A 19,113-nucleotide genomic window follows, 5' to 3' on the forward strand; every position below is an offset into this window, starting at 1 on the left:
ACTGAAGAGAAGAACTCCTTCAAAAGTAGAATTGACCAAATGGAAAAGGATTTACAAATTTCACTGAAGAGTAATTCCTTAAAAGTTAGAATTGGGCAAGTGGAACCCAATGAGTTTATGAAACATCAAGAAACAATTAAAATAAATCAAAAGAATGAAGAAAATGTGAAATATCTCACTGAAAAAAATAATTGACCTAGAAAATAGGTCCAGGAGAGACAAGATGAGAATTATTAGACTACCTGAAAGCCATGATTAAAAAAAAAAGAGTCTAGATACCATCTTTTGAGGAATTATCAAGGAAAGTTGCCCTGGTATTCTAAAACTAGAAGGTAAAATAGAAATTGAAAGAATCCACTATCACTTCCTGGAAGAGATCTCAAGATGTAAGCTCTCAGATAGTATGGCCTAATAACAGAATTTCCAGATCAAGAAGAATATTATGCAAGAAGCCAAAAAGAAATAATTCAAATGTCAATGTGCCCCAATCTGGAAAACACTAGACTTAGTCATGTCTACCTTAAAGGATTGCAGGACTTGGAATATGATATTCCAGAGAGCAAAGGAGGCTGGATTACAAATAAGACTCACCTACTCAGCAAAACTGAGCATAATACTTCATGGAAGAAAATGGCTATTTGCTGAACTAAAGGGCTTTCTTGCATTCCTGATGAAAAGATCAGAGCTGAATAGAAAATCTGACTTTCAATTACAAGATGCAAAAGAAGCAGAAAAAGTTAATCAAGAAAGAGAAATCAATAAGGGATTAAATAAGGCTAAACTGTTTATATTCCCACATGTCAAACTATTTTCAAATCCTGAAAACTTTCTGATTATTAGGGCAGTTAGAAGGTGTATGCATAGACATATAGCAGAGATGTGGATTGATTGTGATAGTATGCTTATCTAAAAAAAAATTAAGGGATGAGAAAGAAGAATGAACTGAGGAAAGGGAATGGAATGAATTATCTGCAGTAAGAGTCCTGAAAGAGGTTTTATAGTGGAGGGAAACCTGGAGGACTCAGGGAGGCGAGAACATGAACCTTAGTCTCATTGGAATAATGGCAAGAGAGAATAATATAAACACTGAATTGGATATAGAAATTACCTTACCATACAGGAAAGTAGGAAAAGAGGGGAACAAGAGAAAGGCAAGAGGAGTTAGGATATGGGTGTAGATGCTGATAAAAGGAAGGGAACTTTGGGGGAGATAAAAATCAGAAGCAAACTATTTTTGAGAATAGATAGGATAAAAGGAAAGAGAGAATAGGATAAATGGGGAAAGTAGAATGAAGGGAAATAAATAGTTGGTAGACATTACTGTGGAAAAAAAGTTTTTTACAGTGAATTTTCTTTTCAGGGCAGCTAGATGGCATAGTGGATAAATCACTGGCCCTGGAGTCAGGAGTACCTGGGCTCAAATCGGGTCTCAGACACTTAATAATTACCTAGCTGTGTGGCCTTGGGCAAGCTACTTAACCTTGTTTGCCTTGCAAAAACCTAAAAAAAAAAAGCTTCTTTTGTTAAACATAGAAAACTAAGTCAAATTTATAGAAATTAGATCTATTCCTATTCCTCAATTGATAAAAGGTTAAGGGATAATGAACAAGCAGTTTTCAGACAAAGTAGTTAATGCTTTTTATTATAGTAAAAAATATTCCAAATCACTATTAATTCAAGAAAAGCAAGCTAAAACATTGGCAAATAAACGGCCAGATTTGAACTCAGGTCCTTCTGACTCCAGGGCTGGTGCTCTATCCACTGCACCACCTAGCTGCCCCTTTAATCTTTGTTTTCTTTCACAGAATGACTTTCATGGAAATGTGTTTTGCATGATCTCACATGTATAACCTTTGTCATATTGCTTGTCTTCTCAATAGTGTGGGGGAAGGGGGAGAGGGAGAGAATTAGGAACTCAAAATTTGTAAAAAGAATGTTAAAATTGTTTTTACACTCATTTGGGAAAAATAAAACATTAAATAAGATTTACTAAATTTCTGGCAGTTTTCATTTGGGAATATTTTTCAGAAGGTGATTCATTGATTCTTTCAATTTCTATTTTTCTCTCTGAATTCAAGTAATTAGGGCAGTTTTCCTTTATAATTTCTTGAAATATTATGTCTAGGCTCTTTTTTGATCATGGTATCTGGTTGTCCAATAATTCTTAAATTATTCCTTCTTCATTTTCCAACTCAATTTTTCAAATGAGATATTTCATATTTTTGTTAATTTTTTTCTTTTTTGGTTTTGTTTTTTTTGACGTCTCATGCTGACATTAGCTTCAACTTGCCTAATTCTATTTTCTAAGGTATTATGCTCTTCAGTAAACTTTTCTACATCTTTTTCCATTTAACCAATTTTGCTTTTTAAGGATGTCTTTTCTTTAGTGAATTTTTGAACCCCTTTATACCTGTAGAACAATTGTTTTTAGAGAGTTATTTTCTTTCTTTTTTTGCCTCTTTTACCAACCTGCTTATTTTCTTTTCATCATTTTCTTCTATCATTTGCATTTTTTTCTCAGCTTTTCCTCTACTAGTCTATAACCAAGAATTATCCTTTTAGACTTTGTTGGGGTTTATGATCAAGTTCTGTTACTGTTTGCTCATTTTACCAGCCTATCTCTTAACTTTGAACTTTGGGTTAAACTTGGACTTAGTTCACCTAGAGGTGGGGAGGTCCTCTTCAAAGTTTCAGCTTTTTCATCTTGCTGTTTTTGGAGCTAATTCTGAAAGTGTGCAAGTTTTCAATGCTTCCAAGTTTGTATAATCTAGTGATTTGATATTGTCACTGCTATCTGATCTGCACTCTGACTTTTCTCTAGGAAGGATTCCTGTTTCCCCTTGACTGCAAGCCCTATTTTCCTCTTGGCCCTGGAACTGTAACTAACCCTGTTTTCCTGCAGCCATAAGCACTAGTACTCCTCTCTGCCTTGTAAATATGACCATGTCCTATTCTATCCTATATCCACAAGCCTTAGTGGTATTCTCTACTTTGGAACAAGAACCAGGGTCCTGCTTTTTTGTGATGGACCACAAGAACTCCTCTCCCCTCTGAAATGGCAATCTAGAACTGCTTATGGACAATGGAGATGCCAGTGAGCCCTAGCTGAACTTAGTACTGGCAAAAGACCTACTCTGACCGCTTGTATGATGCCCTTCCATCTATGAGCTGAGAGCTTAATGAATCTGGTACTATTGCCTCTATTAGAACTACTTCCAAGACCTCCACTTATGCTCCTGCCATGCTCCATGGCAGTTCCTCCCAGGGGTCACAGATCTCTTATGCTGAATTTCTATTGTCTTAGACTGTAAAAGTAGCTTACTCTGATCTTTTCATGGCTCTGTAACTCCAATATTTGATTAAAGAAATTATTTTAAAGTTATTTATAGGAGGATGTTGGGAGAGTTCAGCTGGGTTGCTGCCTATACTACATCATCTTGGTTTTGCCCCTTCTCTATTATTTTTAACTTGTCTTGTAAGAGAGATCCTAGTCATGATTCCTGAATTTTTCTACCCTATCTCCTCCCATTAATCTGAAGAGAAGTCAATAATGTTTACTCTTCTAGACTTTCATATTGTCTCTTGAGATTTCCTTTTGGATACTATCTGTGGAATTTATCTATTCATTCTTTGTCTACCCTCCAAACTGGGACTTGTGATAAGGTATTTAACCTAAGCAAGTTGTTTTAGGAAGCCATTAATTCTTCCTCCAATAACACTGTCCATTCTGTGATTCTCTTAGTTCCTTAGCAAGTGACAGTAAGATCAAATTAGAGAATGAGAACAAAAGAGAGCTTATGAAAAATATTAGAATTGGGAAGAGTCTTAGAATTTAGGGTATTAAAGCTATTTAGGACCTTTGAATATTAGATTTAGAAGGGTCCTTACAACATAAAACTGTACAGGGTATCCCAAAAGTCTTAGTTTTAATACTTTAAATCTGCACTAAGACTTTTGGGACACACTGAATTATCATGATATACAAAATTTTAATTTTGGAAGGGATAATTATCAGAAGCAAGCCCTAGATTTATCCTTATGCAGCTGCAAATGATCCTTATATCAATGATGCAGTTTACAGAAAAAATTCTTATCAAATGAACTAAACATTTTTTAAATCTCAAAGTAAGAAAAATATCCTTCAATTCCTGACTCTGGTCCTATAAGACTTTAGACAAGTCCTTTCTTATTTAAACTGTGTGTTTTATTATAAGAGATAGGAAATTGTATGCATAAAATGATATCAATCAATCATTTAAGCTTCTGCTATATACCAGACTCGGTGCTAGATATGAGAGAAATAAAGACACAAGTGAAAAAGTTCCTGCCCTCAAGTACTTTAATTTTATAAGAGAAATCACTGCAGTAACTAGTAGTCACTTCAAATCCTTTAATAACATAAACTCAAATAACTCTAAATGAACTAAAAAAATCATTCAATCCAACCCCCCCTCATTTTTGCAGTAGAAGCAAAGTGGTGGCAAATCTAGAATGAGACCTGGAATCTTTCAAGTTCTGACCCAGAGTTCTCATTTTAACAAAGAGGTTTCTGCTCTTCAGTTGTGATATCTAATTAATTTAGGAAATCATGAAAGTATTTTTACCAAATTGAAGTTGTACCCATTCCTCAGAGAATTTTTTTTTAAAAATGCATTTTTTTAATTTAAGGAGTAAAACAAGCACTTCTATAACAGAACAATATAAAAAGATGACTGCATATGTTCAACTTGCTATTCATTTTAAATACACAACAAAATTCTCATGTAAAATTTCCTTTCCTCCTCCACTTTACCCCAGAGACAACTACCTACACAAATAGGTATATATCTATACATTCTTCTATTTACTAGGTTTTTTTTGGATGCAAGTAGTATCTTTCTTCATATGTTCTTTATCATTCATTTGGGTATTTATAATCATCACAATGACTAATTCCATTAAAGTTATCCTTAAAACAATATTACTGTTAAATGTATATATGCATACAAAACTGTACATATATATATATATATATATATACACACACACACATATACAATGTTCTTTTGATGCTCCTCATTTCTGTCCTTATAATTTTGTGCAAGTCTTTTCATGTTTTTTACGATCATTGAGCTCATCATTTCTTACAACATAATAAAATTCCATCAAAATCATTTTACTGAGCCATTCTAAGTTCTAAGTGAAAGCCAAACTTGATGACTAGTGCCAGACCTAAATCTATTATTGAAGGTTTACTTCTACTTTCTTTTTTTTAAATTTTATTTAAAATTGTTTTTTATTTAAGGCATTGGGGTTCAGAGTGACTTGCCCAAGGTCACACAACTAGGCAATTATTAAGTATCTGAGGTCAGATCCAAACCCAGGTCCTCCTGACTCCAGGGCTGGTGCTCTATCCACTGTGCCACCTAGCTGCTCTACTTCTACTTTCCATGCTGCATGATGGAAGACTGACTTTGGAATCTGTGCCATTTTTTTAAGCCTTTTTAAACCCTAGTCACTTTTTTCTCAGAATTCATGTTACATTGTCTGTTGAATGGGGAACACATTGTGATGAAGAAAATTCTATCTAGAAATGCAAGGCTTGTGGAAGTGTAAGTTATTATCATGTCTCAGGCTATAATCTGATGACTATTATAGATTTGTTGCCACTTCCCCAATTCTTTTTCCTTGAAACTGTTGTCAACATGCCAGACAATATCTATATGGCTTTAAGATTTAAAGTATTATATCATACAGTATTAGAACCAGAAGAGACTTAAGAGTTTATCTAGATCAACCTTTTCACTTTTCTCATCTGAGAAAACTGAGGCCTAGAGAGAAGTGATTTCCAAGGTTTCTTACAGGTAATAAATAATATTCCATTTCTGTGCAAAATTTAACACTAAAAAACTTGTAGCTAGCTTTTAATGCTTAAGACAAAATTCCTTACAGTGCAGGCCTTTTCTTGAAAAATCAAGAGAGGTTTATAATTTGTAGGATTCTCATCACTAATAGGATTGTTCAAAATAATTTAAAGTGTAAATTGTTATTATGCTAATGTATCTTTAAGGGAAAAAAGGTGGAGAGATCTAACTAATCTCTAGATAGGCCCCAAGCTAATGTGCCTTTCTGAAAGGGGTATGTGTAGAGGAAGAGATCAGGGTTTTCTCTTCTTTTGTTCTCTAGGTGGCTTTATTTTATGTCTTTGAACTACTAGTATTCCTTTATTTCATCTGACTCTCTTCTAATTAGTAGCTTGCCCACCTTGAGGAACATAATTAAGAGGTCTCTAGTTAAGTAGAGGGAAAAGAATTAAATAAATTTTAAAAGCAGTTATTAAGAAGGGGCAATACATGCCCATTAAGAAACCTGTATTATCTATATTCATGCCTGCACTCTGCTAAGCATAGGCCTGTCCTTAGTACTTAGAATCACAGTGGTAAATTTTGAGGGAGAACATAGAAACTGGAAAGGACTATCAAACATAGAATCCCTGAGCTGAAAGAACCTTTAGCACATAGAATGTTAGACCCAAACAAAACATTAGTGCTAGCAGTGACCTGAACACAGAAAATGTTAGAAAATAAAATATTAGATGGGAGTTTTAAAACATAGAATGTCAGAATTGCAAAGGATTTTAGAAGATAGCCACCCTGAAACTCAAATATCATATAGCTAGCTAGTTAAGTGACTAGCGGGGGTCAGGTATGAACATAGTTAGGCTGACCAAAACCCAGTTTTATTTTCAGCATACTGTGTTTCAACTCATCTTCTGAAAGTGTATGACAATGGGAAAGGTGGTACATAAACTATGTATCTCTAAGTACAGTCTAATGTTTTAGAGCCAGACTTTAGAAATGGATCATTATGTGAAATCTGGATTGAACAAAAGTAACTCAAAAGAACATTCTGTGAGGAATGGGTACAACTTCAATTTGGTAATTCAAACTCAAAGATCATCAATATGGGTCTCATTTTAAAAAAATAAAGAGCATTCAAAACCTTTACATTATTAATAGGATCTTTTTTTTTATTTGAGGAACTCTCCTCAGAGGAAACTCTAATGCAGATCAACAATTGTCCTACAATTTCTTATGTTAGAGAATTACTTCTAGTCTTCCTTAAGAGATGAAGTGACTTTCCCAGGATCAGTCAATAAGTTCAGAGACTAGATCTGAAACTTGTTCATCATGACTTGATGAACAATTTGGCATTCTGTAAAATTACAGGATTTAGAGCAGAGACAGGGAACATGTTTTCTGTCAAGTGTCATTTGGATATTTATGATATCATTAATAGGTCACATTTGGTCAAGCATTTAATTCACCCAGATTTATTGAATTTTCATTCCCATCTGAGGTTTGCCTTGGCAATGCCAGAACAATAAGCTTGTATGGGCCAGAAGTTACCTGTCCCTGGTTTACAGAATGACATTCTAGAGATGTTAAAGATAGAAGGGATCCCAAAGTCCAGTCCCCTTGTCTGGCCTCTCAGTTATAGACATCTATTTAGCAAAATTGCACTAATAAGAAAAGAAGATCCTTTGTCTCTTTAGAATATTATCTGATATTAAGAAAAGATAGGCATTGTGAGATGAAGTTGTATTACAGTTGCCCATCTACATTGGTTAAAGGGTTTACATATGGGGAACTTCCAATAATGAAATAACTGGTCAGGACCAAACAAATTCAGGTTTAAAATAGTTATGCTCGAGGTCATAGATCAAGGTCCTCATTCCATCAAGTTGATAACTTATTTTTTATGTAGCTAAAGTTTTCAAAGATCTTTACAAACATTACCTCATTTGAATCTTCAAGCAACTCTGGTAGAGTGCAATTATTATTATCTTTATTTCATAGATGAGGAAACTGAAATTTCCAAAAATTAAGTGACTTATTTTCATATAGATCACAAATGGGTAAATAAGCTTAAATATGATACCAGATCATCTCTGTGAAGAGTACTTTCTCATAGTGTCATTCTCCCCCCCCCCCCCCCCCATGAACCCTTCCCACCCCATCCCTATCTCCTTGGTCATTTACTAACTGTGACATTGGGTAAATCATTCCACATCACTGAACATAATTAAGTTAATTTAACTCAGCTTAAAACTCCAAAAAACTCATGATGTAAAATGCTGTCTACCTCTAGGTAGAAAACTGATGAATAGAGTGCAGACTGAAGCATATTTTTTCCTTTCTTCATTTTTCTTGCTTTTATTTTTTAGATTGTCACTAATGTGGAAATATATTTTGTATGACTATTATGCATAATGCAAATTTCTTGTTTTCTAAGTATGGATGAATAGCAGGAAAAATTGTGGAACTGAAAATAAAAATAAAATTTAAAAAGCTACACTAAAAATTTTGGGACATCCTGAGTTCTTTCCCCACCTAGCTTACAGAAAACAAAGAGCTCTACAATTCCGTGTGTGTGTGTGTGTGTGTGTATACATATACTCATATATGCAAGTTTACATATATAACCCATTCCTCAAGGTCTATTCCTGCATGAAGCTTTCCTTTATAAATACTGCCTTATTTTCCTAACAACATATACTATTTAATTTAACACCATGTTGTGACAGTTTAAGTACAATGATATGTATCATATCAATCTGTTGTAAAACTATATTCTTTGGTAATTTTATTGGTATGTGATGTCTGCAGTTTGGATACTCTAATAATATAGACTTTAATTGTATGCATACATACACATAAATATATGTATGTATGTATTAGTATATACATATATATATATATATATATATATATATATATATATATATAATGAATGATTCCTTTAATATTTTGTGGCTATTAGACTAGCACTAGAAATAACTATCTGATACCTCTTATATGATCTTATCTGCATTTCCAGTCCTTTTTTAATGTCTTTTTTGAGTCTTCTCACATTCACACATAAAGTCTTCCTGCTTCCATAGCAAATGAATGAAAAAATGGGCATACAAGTAAGAAAAAAGACAGATAGTTCCTGCTCTCAGGAAGTGTACTTAGGGCAGTTAGGTGGCACAGTGGATGAGCAGCTAGGTGGTGCAGTGGATAGAGTACCGAGTCAGGAGTACCTGAATTCAAATCCAGCCTCAGACACTTAATAATTACCTAGCTGTGTGTCCTTGGGCAAGCCACTTTACCCCATTGCTTTGCAAAAAAAAAAAAAAAGAAAAGAAAAAAAAAAGAAATGTACCTAATTGGGATAAATAACATATAAAAGAAAGTTCAACTGCACAGCAGATGAAAGATTCTAAAAGTCCCAAGGGTACAAGAGACAGATTGCTATTGTTGTTTTGCCGTTATTCTGTGGTTTCAATTGGGTTTGATTCTTCAAACCTCATACTGGTAAATTTTCCATTTCCTTCTCCAGTTCATTTTACAGTTGAGGAAACTGAGGTAAACAGTGTTAAGTGATTTGCCTAGGATCACATAGATTAATAAATGTCTGAAGTTAGGTTTGAACTTATGAAGATGAATCTTCTTGGCATTCTAAATACTGTGCCACTAGCATCCCAAAAGCTGTCAAATAATTGGCAAGGTCCCAAAAACTTCAGATTACATAAAATGACAGGGCAGAGGACTGCAGGGCATACAAGCAGGTCAGATTGTAAGGTCTACGGAATCTTTGTAGTTAAGATTAGGACAGATGATAAGGTCCAGTTGTCCTCCTATCTTATTGGAAGGAATAGAGCTGTTAGCCACCATCTTCACCAAACCCTTGTAAGAAGCAAAGCAGTAGGGAATAAAGGAGAAGGCAAGGGTGCAGTGGGATATTCTCCAAGGGTTCTCAGTTCTTTCCATAGTCTAACTTTCTCAGATGAATTTTGAGACAACCAATAGCTAGTGGAAAAGGAGAGAGATGGATAAGGTAAGGTTGGTGGCTAAGGGACTCCTAGTAGTAGTTTCTTCTCACTATAACCCTCTATCTCTGATGGTTCACAGTGAATCTTTGTTCACCCACAATTTCAATTCCTCTGAGATTATATTATTTCCTGATTTTATATTTATTTAATGTGTCTAGGTGGGTTTATATTTGTACTACATATGTCACTTACATTGATTCAGTATATGTGTTTACATATATGTATGTAACAGTTTTATTGTTTAATGGATATATATATCTTATTTCCTCAATTAGCTCGTACCCATTAAACATCTGGTTAATTGATTGGATAAAGAAGTACCACAAGATCATGCAATAGGTGAATCACCTGAAAGAACTAGAGGTATTTAGCCTAAAGAATAGATGACAAGCAGACTTTTATGTATTTGAAGTGCTGTCCTGTAAAAGAGGGATTATATTTGTTCTCTTTGGGCTCAGGAAGAAGAAGTAGGAATAATGACTGGAAATGAGGATGATTTTGAAAAGGAAAAACTAATGTGTAATTAGAATGACCTCCTTGGGAAATACTGCATTTCTCTTTTCCAAAAATCATCTATTAGAGATTAAATGAGTTCTTATCAGAGGTATCAGGGAGAGCGACTCCTTGTTCAGGTCCAGGGTGTACTAGATAGCCTCTGAGTTTGGCAAGTCTGTAATTTTGTGAAATAATAGCCAAGTCTATAAACTCAACTTGGTGTTCTTTCTTGGTATTATTGCACGATATGCAATAATGCACATGCACAGAATTGTTCAAGTTCATATTTGAAACATGTTAGAGATTGGCAAATAGGTTCTGGGTTTGTGCATGTTTGTAGAGGATTTGTAATAGTAATACTCAAAAAAGTATCTGTGGTCTAGTGGGGAAATGGTGACAGCATGGAAAGTAATTGTCTAAATTTACATTTGTATAATACATAAAGCTATTGTGGTGTGGAGAGTAAATAATGTGTCTTAAATATGTTCTAAATACAGAACTGTTACAGCTCTAACAATGCTTGGTGAAGAAATTGCTTTTCCATGTATAACCATAATGACTCTTTGGAAAAATTATTATACTTAAACAGTGCATGTTTAATATGCCTAAAATGTGCAATCAGCTCTGTAACTGCTGACTTCTTTCTAAAGATTTCATTTCTTCATTGTATTTAAACAAACTTGGTTTTATAAGAAGATAAACGTATATGGTATCAGCACCTTTTCAAATTTTAAAATGTTCTAAGAATATCTCAGAGCTTAGATTACTAAAACATAGGATGTTAAAACCTAGTGTTGGGACAGAATAGTCACCTAGAATATTGCTACAAGCTACTGATTGATTTCCCTGCCTCTGTTTTCCCCTTTCTATTTCATTCTACCCTGGCAAAGTGATTTCCCAAAGCATCCATCCAACCCTGCCCATCTCCTCTTTAGAAGATTCCAATGGCTGCTTATTTCCTGTAGGTTCAAAATCCAGCTCCTCTTCACAATCTGTCTTTCTCCTCTGTTTCTAAGTTTGTTAGACCTTATTGCCCTTCATGCCTCTACATCCCAGCCTTCTTCCTTGTTTTTCCATCTCTCATCATCACATTTCTGTACTCTATCATGGAGTATTGTTCTTATCCACATCCACTTATGACACTACTTCATTTCTTTCAAAGTCATCATGTGTCACCTCCTTTGTGAGACCTTTCCTGATCCCTCCACAGCTGCTAGTGCCTTTCCCTAATTTTTGTTTGTTTTAAAGTATAGATAGCTTCTATTTTCTTACAGTGAATCTGTACATTTTGTCCCACTCACATGTAAGTTGAGGGCAAGAAATAATTCATTTTTTACCTTTGTATCCTGATTAAATGCTTATTGGATGAGGTTATCTGGCTCATCCCTTTCAAATACTAGAAGTGAAAATGAAGTCCAGAAGAGATTATGCGACTTGTCCTAAGTCAAACAACATATTTATACATTACCCAAACATCTTAAGGACTTTCTGCTGCTCTTTAATATTCTCTCCTTTTAAAAGAAAATCCTTAATAGATCATACAGAAAACAGTTATTTCTAGATATTTTTCTTTTTTTAATCCATTTTTATAGGCTAAATAATTTGATAGAAGCTAATTTTTTTCCTTTGGCATTTTAATCAAAACTCACTTGTTGGCTCATTTTTCAGTTAGACATGAAAGACAGAGAAATTGATGCAGCAGAAATTGATACAGATTTGGGAAATTCTAGCACTGATTGGCAGGTTGTGTTTCTAGACAGTAATAATTTGCCCTGTTCTGGAATTCCACACTCTTCTTGCCTCCTTTCATTACATTAGCCAAGGTTCTGTGAGATGAGACATTTGCAGTCTTAATACTTCCTGCCGGGGATTCAGACTTTGTATTTCTGACATTGAAGCTGTCGTGTTCCTGAAGCTACTTAATTAGAAACACATTCGTTACACAGTATGCTGGGAGAGCTTGGACAGCAGAGCCCAATCACACAAGGAAGTTGAGCATTTGTACAACTGGCATCTTAAACTAATGGTTTATGCTTTAAGAGGAAAAATAAAATACATTGTCAGACAGTACCTTGCCCCCGGATGGTCTCCATTATAGAAGAAGTTGAATGTGTACAGAAAAAAAAAGTTAGATACCTTATTTGCTTCATTAAAAGCCAAAAAATAAATAAATAAATAAATCCGGTTTCATTATAGTATACGATTCTTTTCTATTGCTCTGCGGAAAAAACCCCAAAGCATTCTGGGAGAATGATTCCCAATCAGGGAAGATTTCATAAGGGCCCTGTTCTTATCCTCTTGAAATACTACTGTAGAAATTTGTAGACTTCGGCTGAGAAGACTGTTTTATACCCTGAATGGGATTCTTTTGGTGGTGACATTTAATTTATTATTTAAGGGGTTCAGGTTGTATTTTTTCTTGTAAAGTCTTGTTTGTTATCTTTGTGCAGCTGCAAATTGATGCTGTTTGGATAATAATAATAGTAACAGTTCCCATTTTTGCTGTCTTTTATCATTTACAGGGTCCTTTCCTCCCAATTTTATAGATGAAGAGACTGAAGCTCAGAATAATAATAATAATAATAATAATAATAATAATAATAATAATAATTCCCATTTCTATAATATTTTATAAACCCTATAGCAATTCTCTTGCTACACTCTCTGTGGAGGAAGTGGAACAAAGAATATTCTTTTTCTATTTTATAAATGAAGGAACTGAGGCTAAGATTAACAATAATAGTTCCCAATTCAATAATACTTTATAGGTTAAACCCTTCCTTACAGCATTCCTGTGAGTTGGGTTGTAATAAGTATTATTATTTCAATTTACAGTTGAGTAAACTGAAAATAATATATGAGACTGTGAAAAACCAGGCTCTATTTTGGTACTCTTTTTGCTACATTATAAGTATATCTTTGTGGAAGAGTAACTTCTAGTTAAGTATTCAGTATCCCTATGATGGTAACATAGAATGAATATCTAGTTTCTTTTTTTTTTTAGGGTTTTTTTTTTTTTTGCAAGGCAAATGGGGTTAAGTGGCTTGCCCAAGGCCACACAGCTAGGTAATTATTAAGTGTCTGAGACCGGATTTGAACCCAGGTACTCCTGACTCCAAGGCTGGTGCTTTATCACTATGCCACCTAGCTGCCCCTGAATATCTAGTTTCTTGTGAGTGAAGGCTAACATGGCCCATCCTCACAGGTATTCATCAGTTATTGCCCTCAAAAAGTGGTTGCCCTTTTTGAAATCTTGTTGAGAAAAGTATAAATTTAACATAGATCAAATTTTTGAGTGAGATTATCTCTGGAAATGGGTTAAGAAAAAAATTTGACAGTTGATCTGCATGCCTTCCTTTCCTCTGCCAGCTTGAGGTTCAAATCCTAGCTCTTTTATACTCAATATGATCTTGGTCTGGTAACTTCTCTAAGAAAGTAATTTAATCTCTGGTCCTCAATTTCTCCATCTAAAAATAATAAGGTTGGACTTCTTATCTCCAAGATCCCTTCAAGTTTTCTAGCTTTGTTTTATGTTCTGAGGTCCCCTTCCTCAATCTCATAGCATGTTATTCCAGTTGTCTATATGATAATATCCCTTCCAGCTATAATAGTTAATATTTTAATGTCTCTTTTGTACTCTAACCTTCTGTGATCTAATAATCTACTCAAAGATTGATCAAATGTTTATTAAATGTTTCTCTAAATATTTCTTCCAGCACTAATATTCTATGATTCTATGAACCCAGAAGATAACCCATGATTAAAGGTCTTGCCTGGGCTGTTCACCTGTGTACAGCTCTCCAGGCAATGCTTAGATGCCAAATGGGCAATGAGTATTCCATAATCAACAAACAATTCAACTCACATTTACTGTACACCCATCATATGCCAGATATTATGGCACATTTACATTATGACCACAAAGATGAAACAGCTCATTTTGTGCTGAATGCAAGTGTGCAGTCTGTCAACTAAGCATCTATTATGTGCCAGACTCTGTGCACATAAGAGTTGGGGAGACCAAAAGAGGCAAAAGCCAGTCCCTGCCCTGAGCTTACAATTTAATGGGGGAGACAACATAGAAACAGACAGACAAACATAACAACAAATATACAGGCTATATAGAACTAGAACTAAGAGGGGTTGAGAAAAGGTTCCAGGAAAAGATGAGATTTAATTGGGATTTAAAGGAAGCCGAGGAAGTCAGTAGTCAAGAGTGGAGGAGGAAGAAAGTTCCATTCTTGGGGGACAGCCAGAGAAAATGTCTGGAGCTGAGAGGAGGCCAGTGTCATTAGTGGTAGAATTGGAATAGAGAGTAGGTTATAAGAAGACTGAGAAGATAAGAGTGGGCTAGGTTATGAAGTGCTTTGAATGCTGAATAGAATATTTTTAATTTGATTCTGGAGGCAATAAGAAATCCCTGGAGTTCTTTTGAATTAGATCTTACAGTAACATGAATTGGCCTAGTCTTTAGGAAAATTATTTTAGTGGCTTAATGGAGGATGAATAGGATTGGGAAGAACCCTGAAGCAGACTGAGCCACCAATAGGCTGTTGCAGCAGTCCATCTGTAAGGTAATGAGGAACTGTGTTAGAATGGTGACACATTAGAGGAAAAAAAAGGAATGTAAATGAGAGATTGGCAAAGATGAAATCAATAAATCTTGGGAATAGATTGACTATGATTGGTGAGGGATAGTGAAGAGTCAAGGACAACTCCTAAGTTGCAAGCCTCACAGTCGTGAGGATGATGGTGCCCTCTATGGTAATAGGAAGATGGTGGCCAGGGAAATTTAAGAAGAAAGATAGTGGTAATGAGTTATATAATGATTTTTTAAAAAGATAATTAGTTTATTAACACAGATAATGTTGGATTGTTACACTTAAGATAACTACTAGACCTCTAGTTTGAGATGTCCGAGAGGCAGTTGGAGATACAAAACTGGAAATCAGGAGAGAATTTGAGACAGTATGTGTATATTTGAGAATCATCAGCAAAGAGATAGTAATTAAATCCACGGGAACTAATGAGGTTATCAAGTAAAGTAATAGGAAAAAAGATGAGAACACAAGACAAAAGAACCTTGGGGTACAAGATTCAAAACCTCTACAATTAGAGGATGTGAATGAGATTGCCACAAAGGCCACAAGAGAGCAACTATTTAAGTAGGAAGAGAATCAGGAATCCTAAAATCTCTAGAGAAAAGAGGGTATGAAGGAGAGAGTGATCAACAGTGTGAAAGGCTGCTGAGAGGTCTAGGAGAATAAGGATTGAGAAAAAAAGCAGATTTGATAACTAAGAGATCATTAGTAACTATGTTTTCATGGAATAATAAGGTCAAAAGCCAGATTATAAAGGGTTAAGAAGAGAATAAAAGTAGAGAAAGTGGGGGTACCTGTTGTGGTCATTCTTTTTAAGGAGTTTCTGCATAGGCTGAAGAGATATAGGACAATAGCAAAGATGGAAGGATCAAGTGAGAGCTCTGTAAGGAGATGGATAAAGTTTCTTTGTCTCTCTGGGATTATTTCCTTACCTATAGAAGAAGAGGGTTGGATGAAACTGTCTCAAAACTAACACTTAACTCTTGAAGGGCTTAATCTAGAAATCCTAAAACACATACAAAATAGCTGTACAATACATATAAGAGCCATCATAAAGAAATCTAACAAGTAGAGGGGTCTCATAGGAAACCCTTTTTATTTGGGGTCATCAAACAAAGTGTCATGGAGAAAGTAGTACCTGTGCAGGACCTCAAAGAAAGTGCATTCATGGAAAGAATAACCCTTTCCCCATTCCAGCTTGTTGTTAATTCCTGCATTTCAAGTCTTGTTATTCAACTGCCATTTCTATTACAGGCGTGTGCTATCATTCCCAGGCTGCAAACATTTTGAAAATCCCTGTGAAGCTTCTCAGCTCGGGAACATAATGTCATATTAGGATTTTTGTTGTGAAAGAAAATGTAACTGTGCATACGTTTATTAAAACAGTTTTTCTGCAAATATTTAACCGTCTGTAATTTTCAGGCGGATGCAACAGACATTAAAACAGCTGTTTGTCTTTGTTTCTCTTCACAGTGCTCCCATGCCCTACCTCATAGGAATACATTTAAGTCTAATGGAGGTAAGTTGGCTTGCTTTCTCCAGAAATTTCTTGCTCTGTGGTTTGGTTTCCTCCTGTTTCTGCATGGCATTAGAATAGACTGAGTATCTGTATTCACAGCTTAACATATGGGAACTCATACAAGCAACACCTCAGGCTCTGTCCCCCTCCCTTTCAGACAAAGCTGAGCATTCAGCTCAGATCCCTTCCCTTTAGGTTATTGTTTTCAAGGTCTTTCATTCTGATGGGAGGTGATAGGTTTTCTCAGGTGAAGCTCCAGGGCCACTGAGGGTAGAAAAGGTCTTAAGGGAAGGAAGAATTTTTTTTAAAGGAATATTCCAAATACTGGTCCTATACTAAAGAGCCAGGTTTGTATGTATTCCTTTTGTAGCCAAATGCTTGACTTTGCAACTAAGAGCATAGAGCCATTGGAGGAACTTTAGATCATTAATCTTTTAGCTCTGTTAGAGCTAAAGTAAACTTAGGATGGGGAGGATCCCAGAAGAAAGTTGACTTAATACCTGCAGTGTAACCAAAAGTATTTCAGATTTGCGTAAGGACTGGAGTTCCCTTCTCATCTACATGTTCAGAAGGACTTAAGGATCCATATGATCCATTCCCCTCATTGTAGAGATGAGAAAACAGTGACAAAAGATAGTTAAATTTCTTGCCAAGGGTTGAATAAATGATGGAGTCAGGACTCAAACACAACACTTGTCACTCTAATGTGCTTTCCACCTCTTCAGGTGACCTCAGCCTCTGCATTTGTATCATTCAGGAAGAGCTAGTGCATGCCTGTGGAGTTCTTTGCTGTACATAGTCTCTGAGAGCAAAGTCATGAGCTTGCCTTTTTTCACAGAGGAGCAGAGCTCTCAGAGGAGGGGAGAATGGGAACTGCTTTCCCCAGTTGTAAAGCTTTTCTTGTCTTGAAGGAAATGTGGCCTCTTCTTTTCTGTTCAATTCACTGTAGGTTGACTGGGACCACCTGTTTCTTCTCTGTTTGTTGCAGAGAGTGCTATTGTGCTTATGAGACGAAAAGAGTTGGTTATTGGAAAACCTGTTGGTTTGACATTGAGAATCTCAATCAAAATAGACCATTAAAAATCTGCTCCAATTTCTAAATTGACAGGCTGGCCATGTGGCTTCTACATTCTGTTAATTCTGCATTTCTGTCATCACCCAGCCCTGGGTATATAAAGTGTAGGGTTTATGCCATGTCACAAATTATATGTTCAGATTGTATTGTTTTTGAACTTTTTATTCCCTTTTCTATTTTTTTTTAATGAACTGAGTTGGAATCAAAGGTACAGTAAGAAAGAACAACATTGAGAATTAGAATGAAAAAGAACATTAAAACTTAATGAATTAAAGAGATACCTCTGATCATAAAATTTAGAGCTTGATGAGACCTCTAATCCATCATCTAATCTAACGCTTTTCATTTTCCAAATGAGAAAACTCTGACCTATAGATTGAAGTGATTTACCTGTGGTTGCACAGGCAGTAAATTGCAGAACTGTCAATCGAACTGAGGGTCCTTGACTCTAAATATAGCGTTCTTTCCATTACACATTGCTGAACCATGGACGCTCAAAACTGAAAGGAACCTCAGAGAGTAGCATGTAGTATAACCACTACCTGAGCAAGAATTCCCTCTTTAATTTCCAAGCAAATGGTTATCTTGGCTTTGCTTAGAAGACATCATTGATGACAAATCATTATAGCCAAAGGAGCCCATTCTGTTTGTATACTGATCTAATTATTCTGTTATTAAGGTAAAATATCTTTCTTTAGAACTTTCTAAAGACATTGCTGCCAATTCTGACATTGGGACCAAGGATAATTTTAATCTCTCTTCCACTGGACAGCTCTTCAGATAAGCAAAGGCAAATAATCTATCTCCTCCAAGTCTTTTAGGCAGCATGGTATAGTTGGAAAAGCCCTTAACTGAATTAAAAGACCTGTATTCCAACCCAAGCTTTGCCACTCACCATTTGTGTGTACTTGGACAAGTCACATGTCCTGTCTCTGTAGCTTAAATTGACTCATTTGTAAAATGAGAGCATTGGATTAGAGGATCCTTTTGATCCCATCTACTTATAACATTGTTGTTCTCTTTACAAACTTCTACAGTCTGGCTCCAGCCATCTCTTTAATTTTATCACCCACTATTTCAATCAGTGTTATAGCTAAAGTCTACTCCTTCATATCCTTTTTAATCATACATGTGCACTAACTTATACAACGCTTTTGTATATTTGTCACAATTCAGCATCCTGTCCACCCATCTACTCCTATCTATCCTCCAGCTCAGATGCTACCTCCTTTAGAGAACCTTTCCTAATGTTTGCAATTGAAGATGAATTATCTGTCCCCTGGAACCTTATATATTGTAATTTACATTATATTCTCTGTTCTATTAACTAAGCTTCATGAGGGCAAGAGATCATGACTTTTTTTGTTCTTTTTCTTTATCTATATCTATCTATCTATATCTATATAGAGAGAGAGATATAGATATATAGATATATAGATATTTAGCATCACTATTCTTTGCACCATAATAGGGGCTTGGTAAATTGTTATTGAATGAATGAATAAAGGTTTTTGTTGCTATTCCCCAGAAAGCATAGAGAAGATGCATTCTCTCTTACACTGTCATT

At 35.3% G+C, this 19,113-nt stretch overlaps 1 protein-coding gene across 8 annotated transcripts in view; it reads left to right on the forward strand.

Moving 5' to 3' along the window:
- Positions 1 to 19,113, forward strand: part of DENND1A (DENN domain containing 1A) — a 709,454-nt gene that overhangs the window by 418,630 nt on the left and 271,711 nt on the right. For all 8 annotated transcript variants that reach the window (XM_074211609.1, XM_074211608.1, XM_074211610.1 and 5 more), the window contains exon 11: positions 16,426 to 16,471. In XM_074211609.1, coding sequence (XP_074067710.1) covers positions 16,426 to 16,471 — 46 coding nt within the window. The remainder of the gene's footprint in view (positions 1 to 16,425; positions 16,472 to 19,113) is intronic.

The sequence above is a fragment of the Macrotis lagotis genome, chromosome 1 (assembly GCF_037893015.1).
Source record: "Macrotis lagotis isolate mMagLag1 chromosome 1, bilby.v1.9.chrom.fasta, whole genome shotgun sequence".
NCBI lineage: Eukaryota > Metazoa > Chordata > Mammalia > Peramelemorphia > Peramelidae > Macrotis > Macrotis lagotis.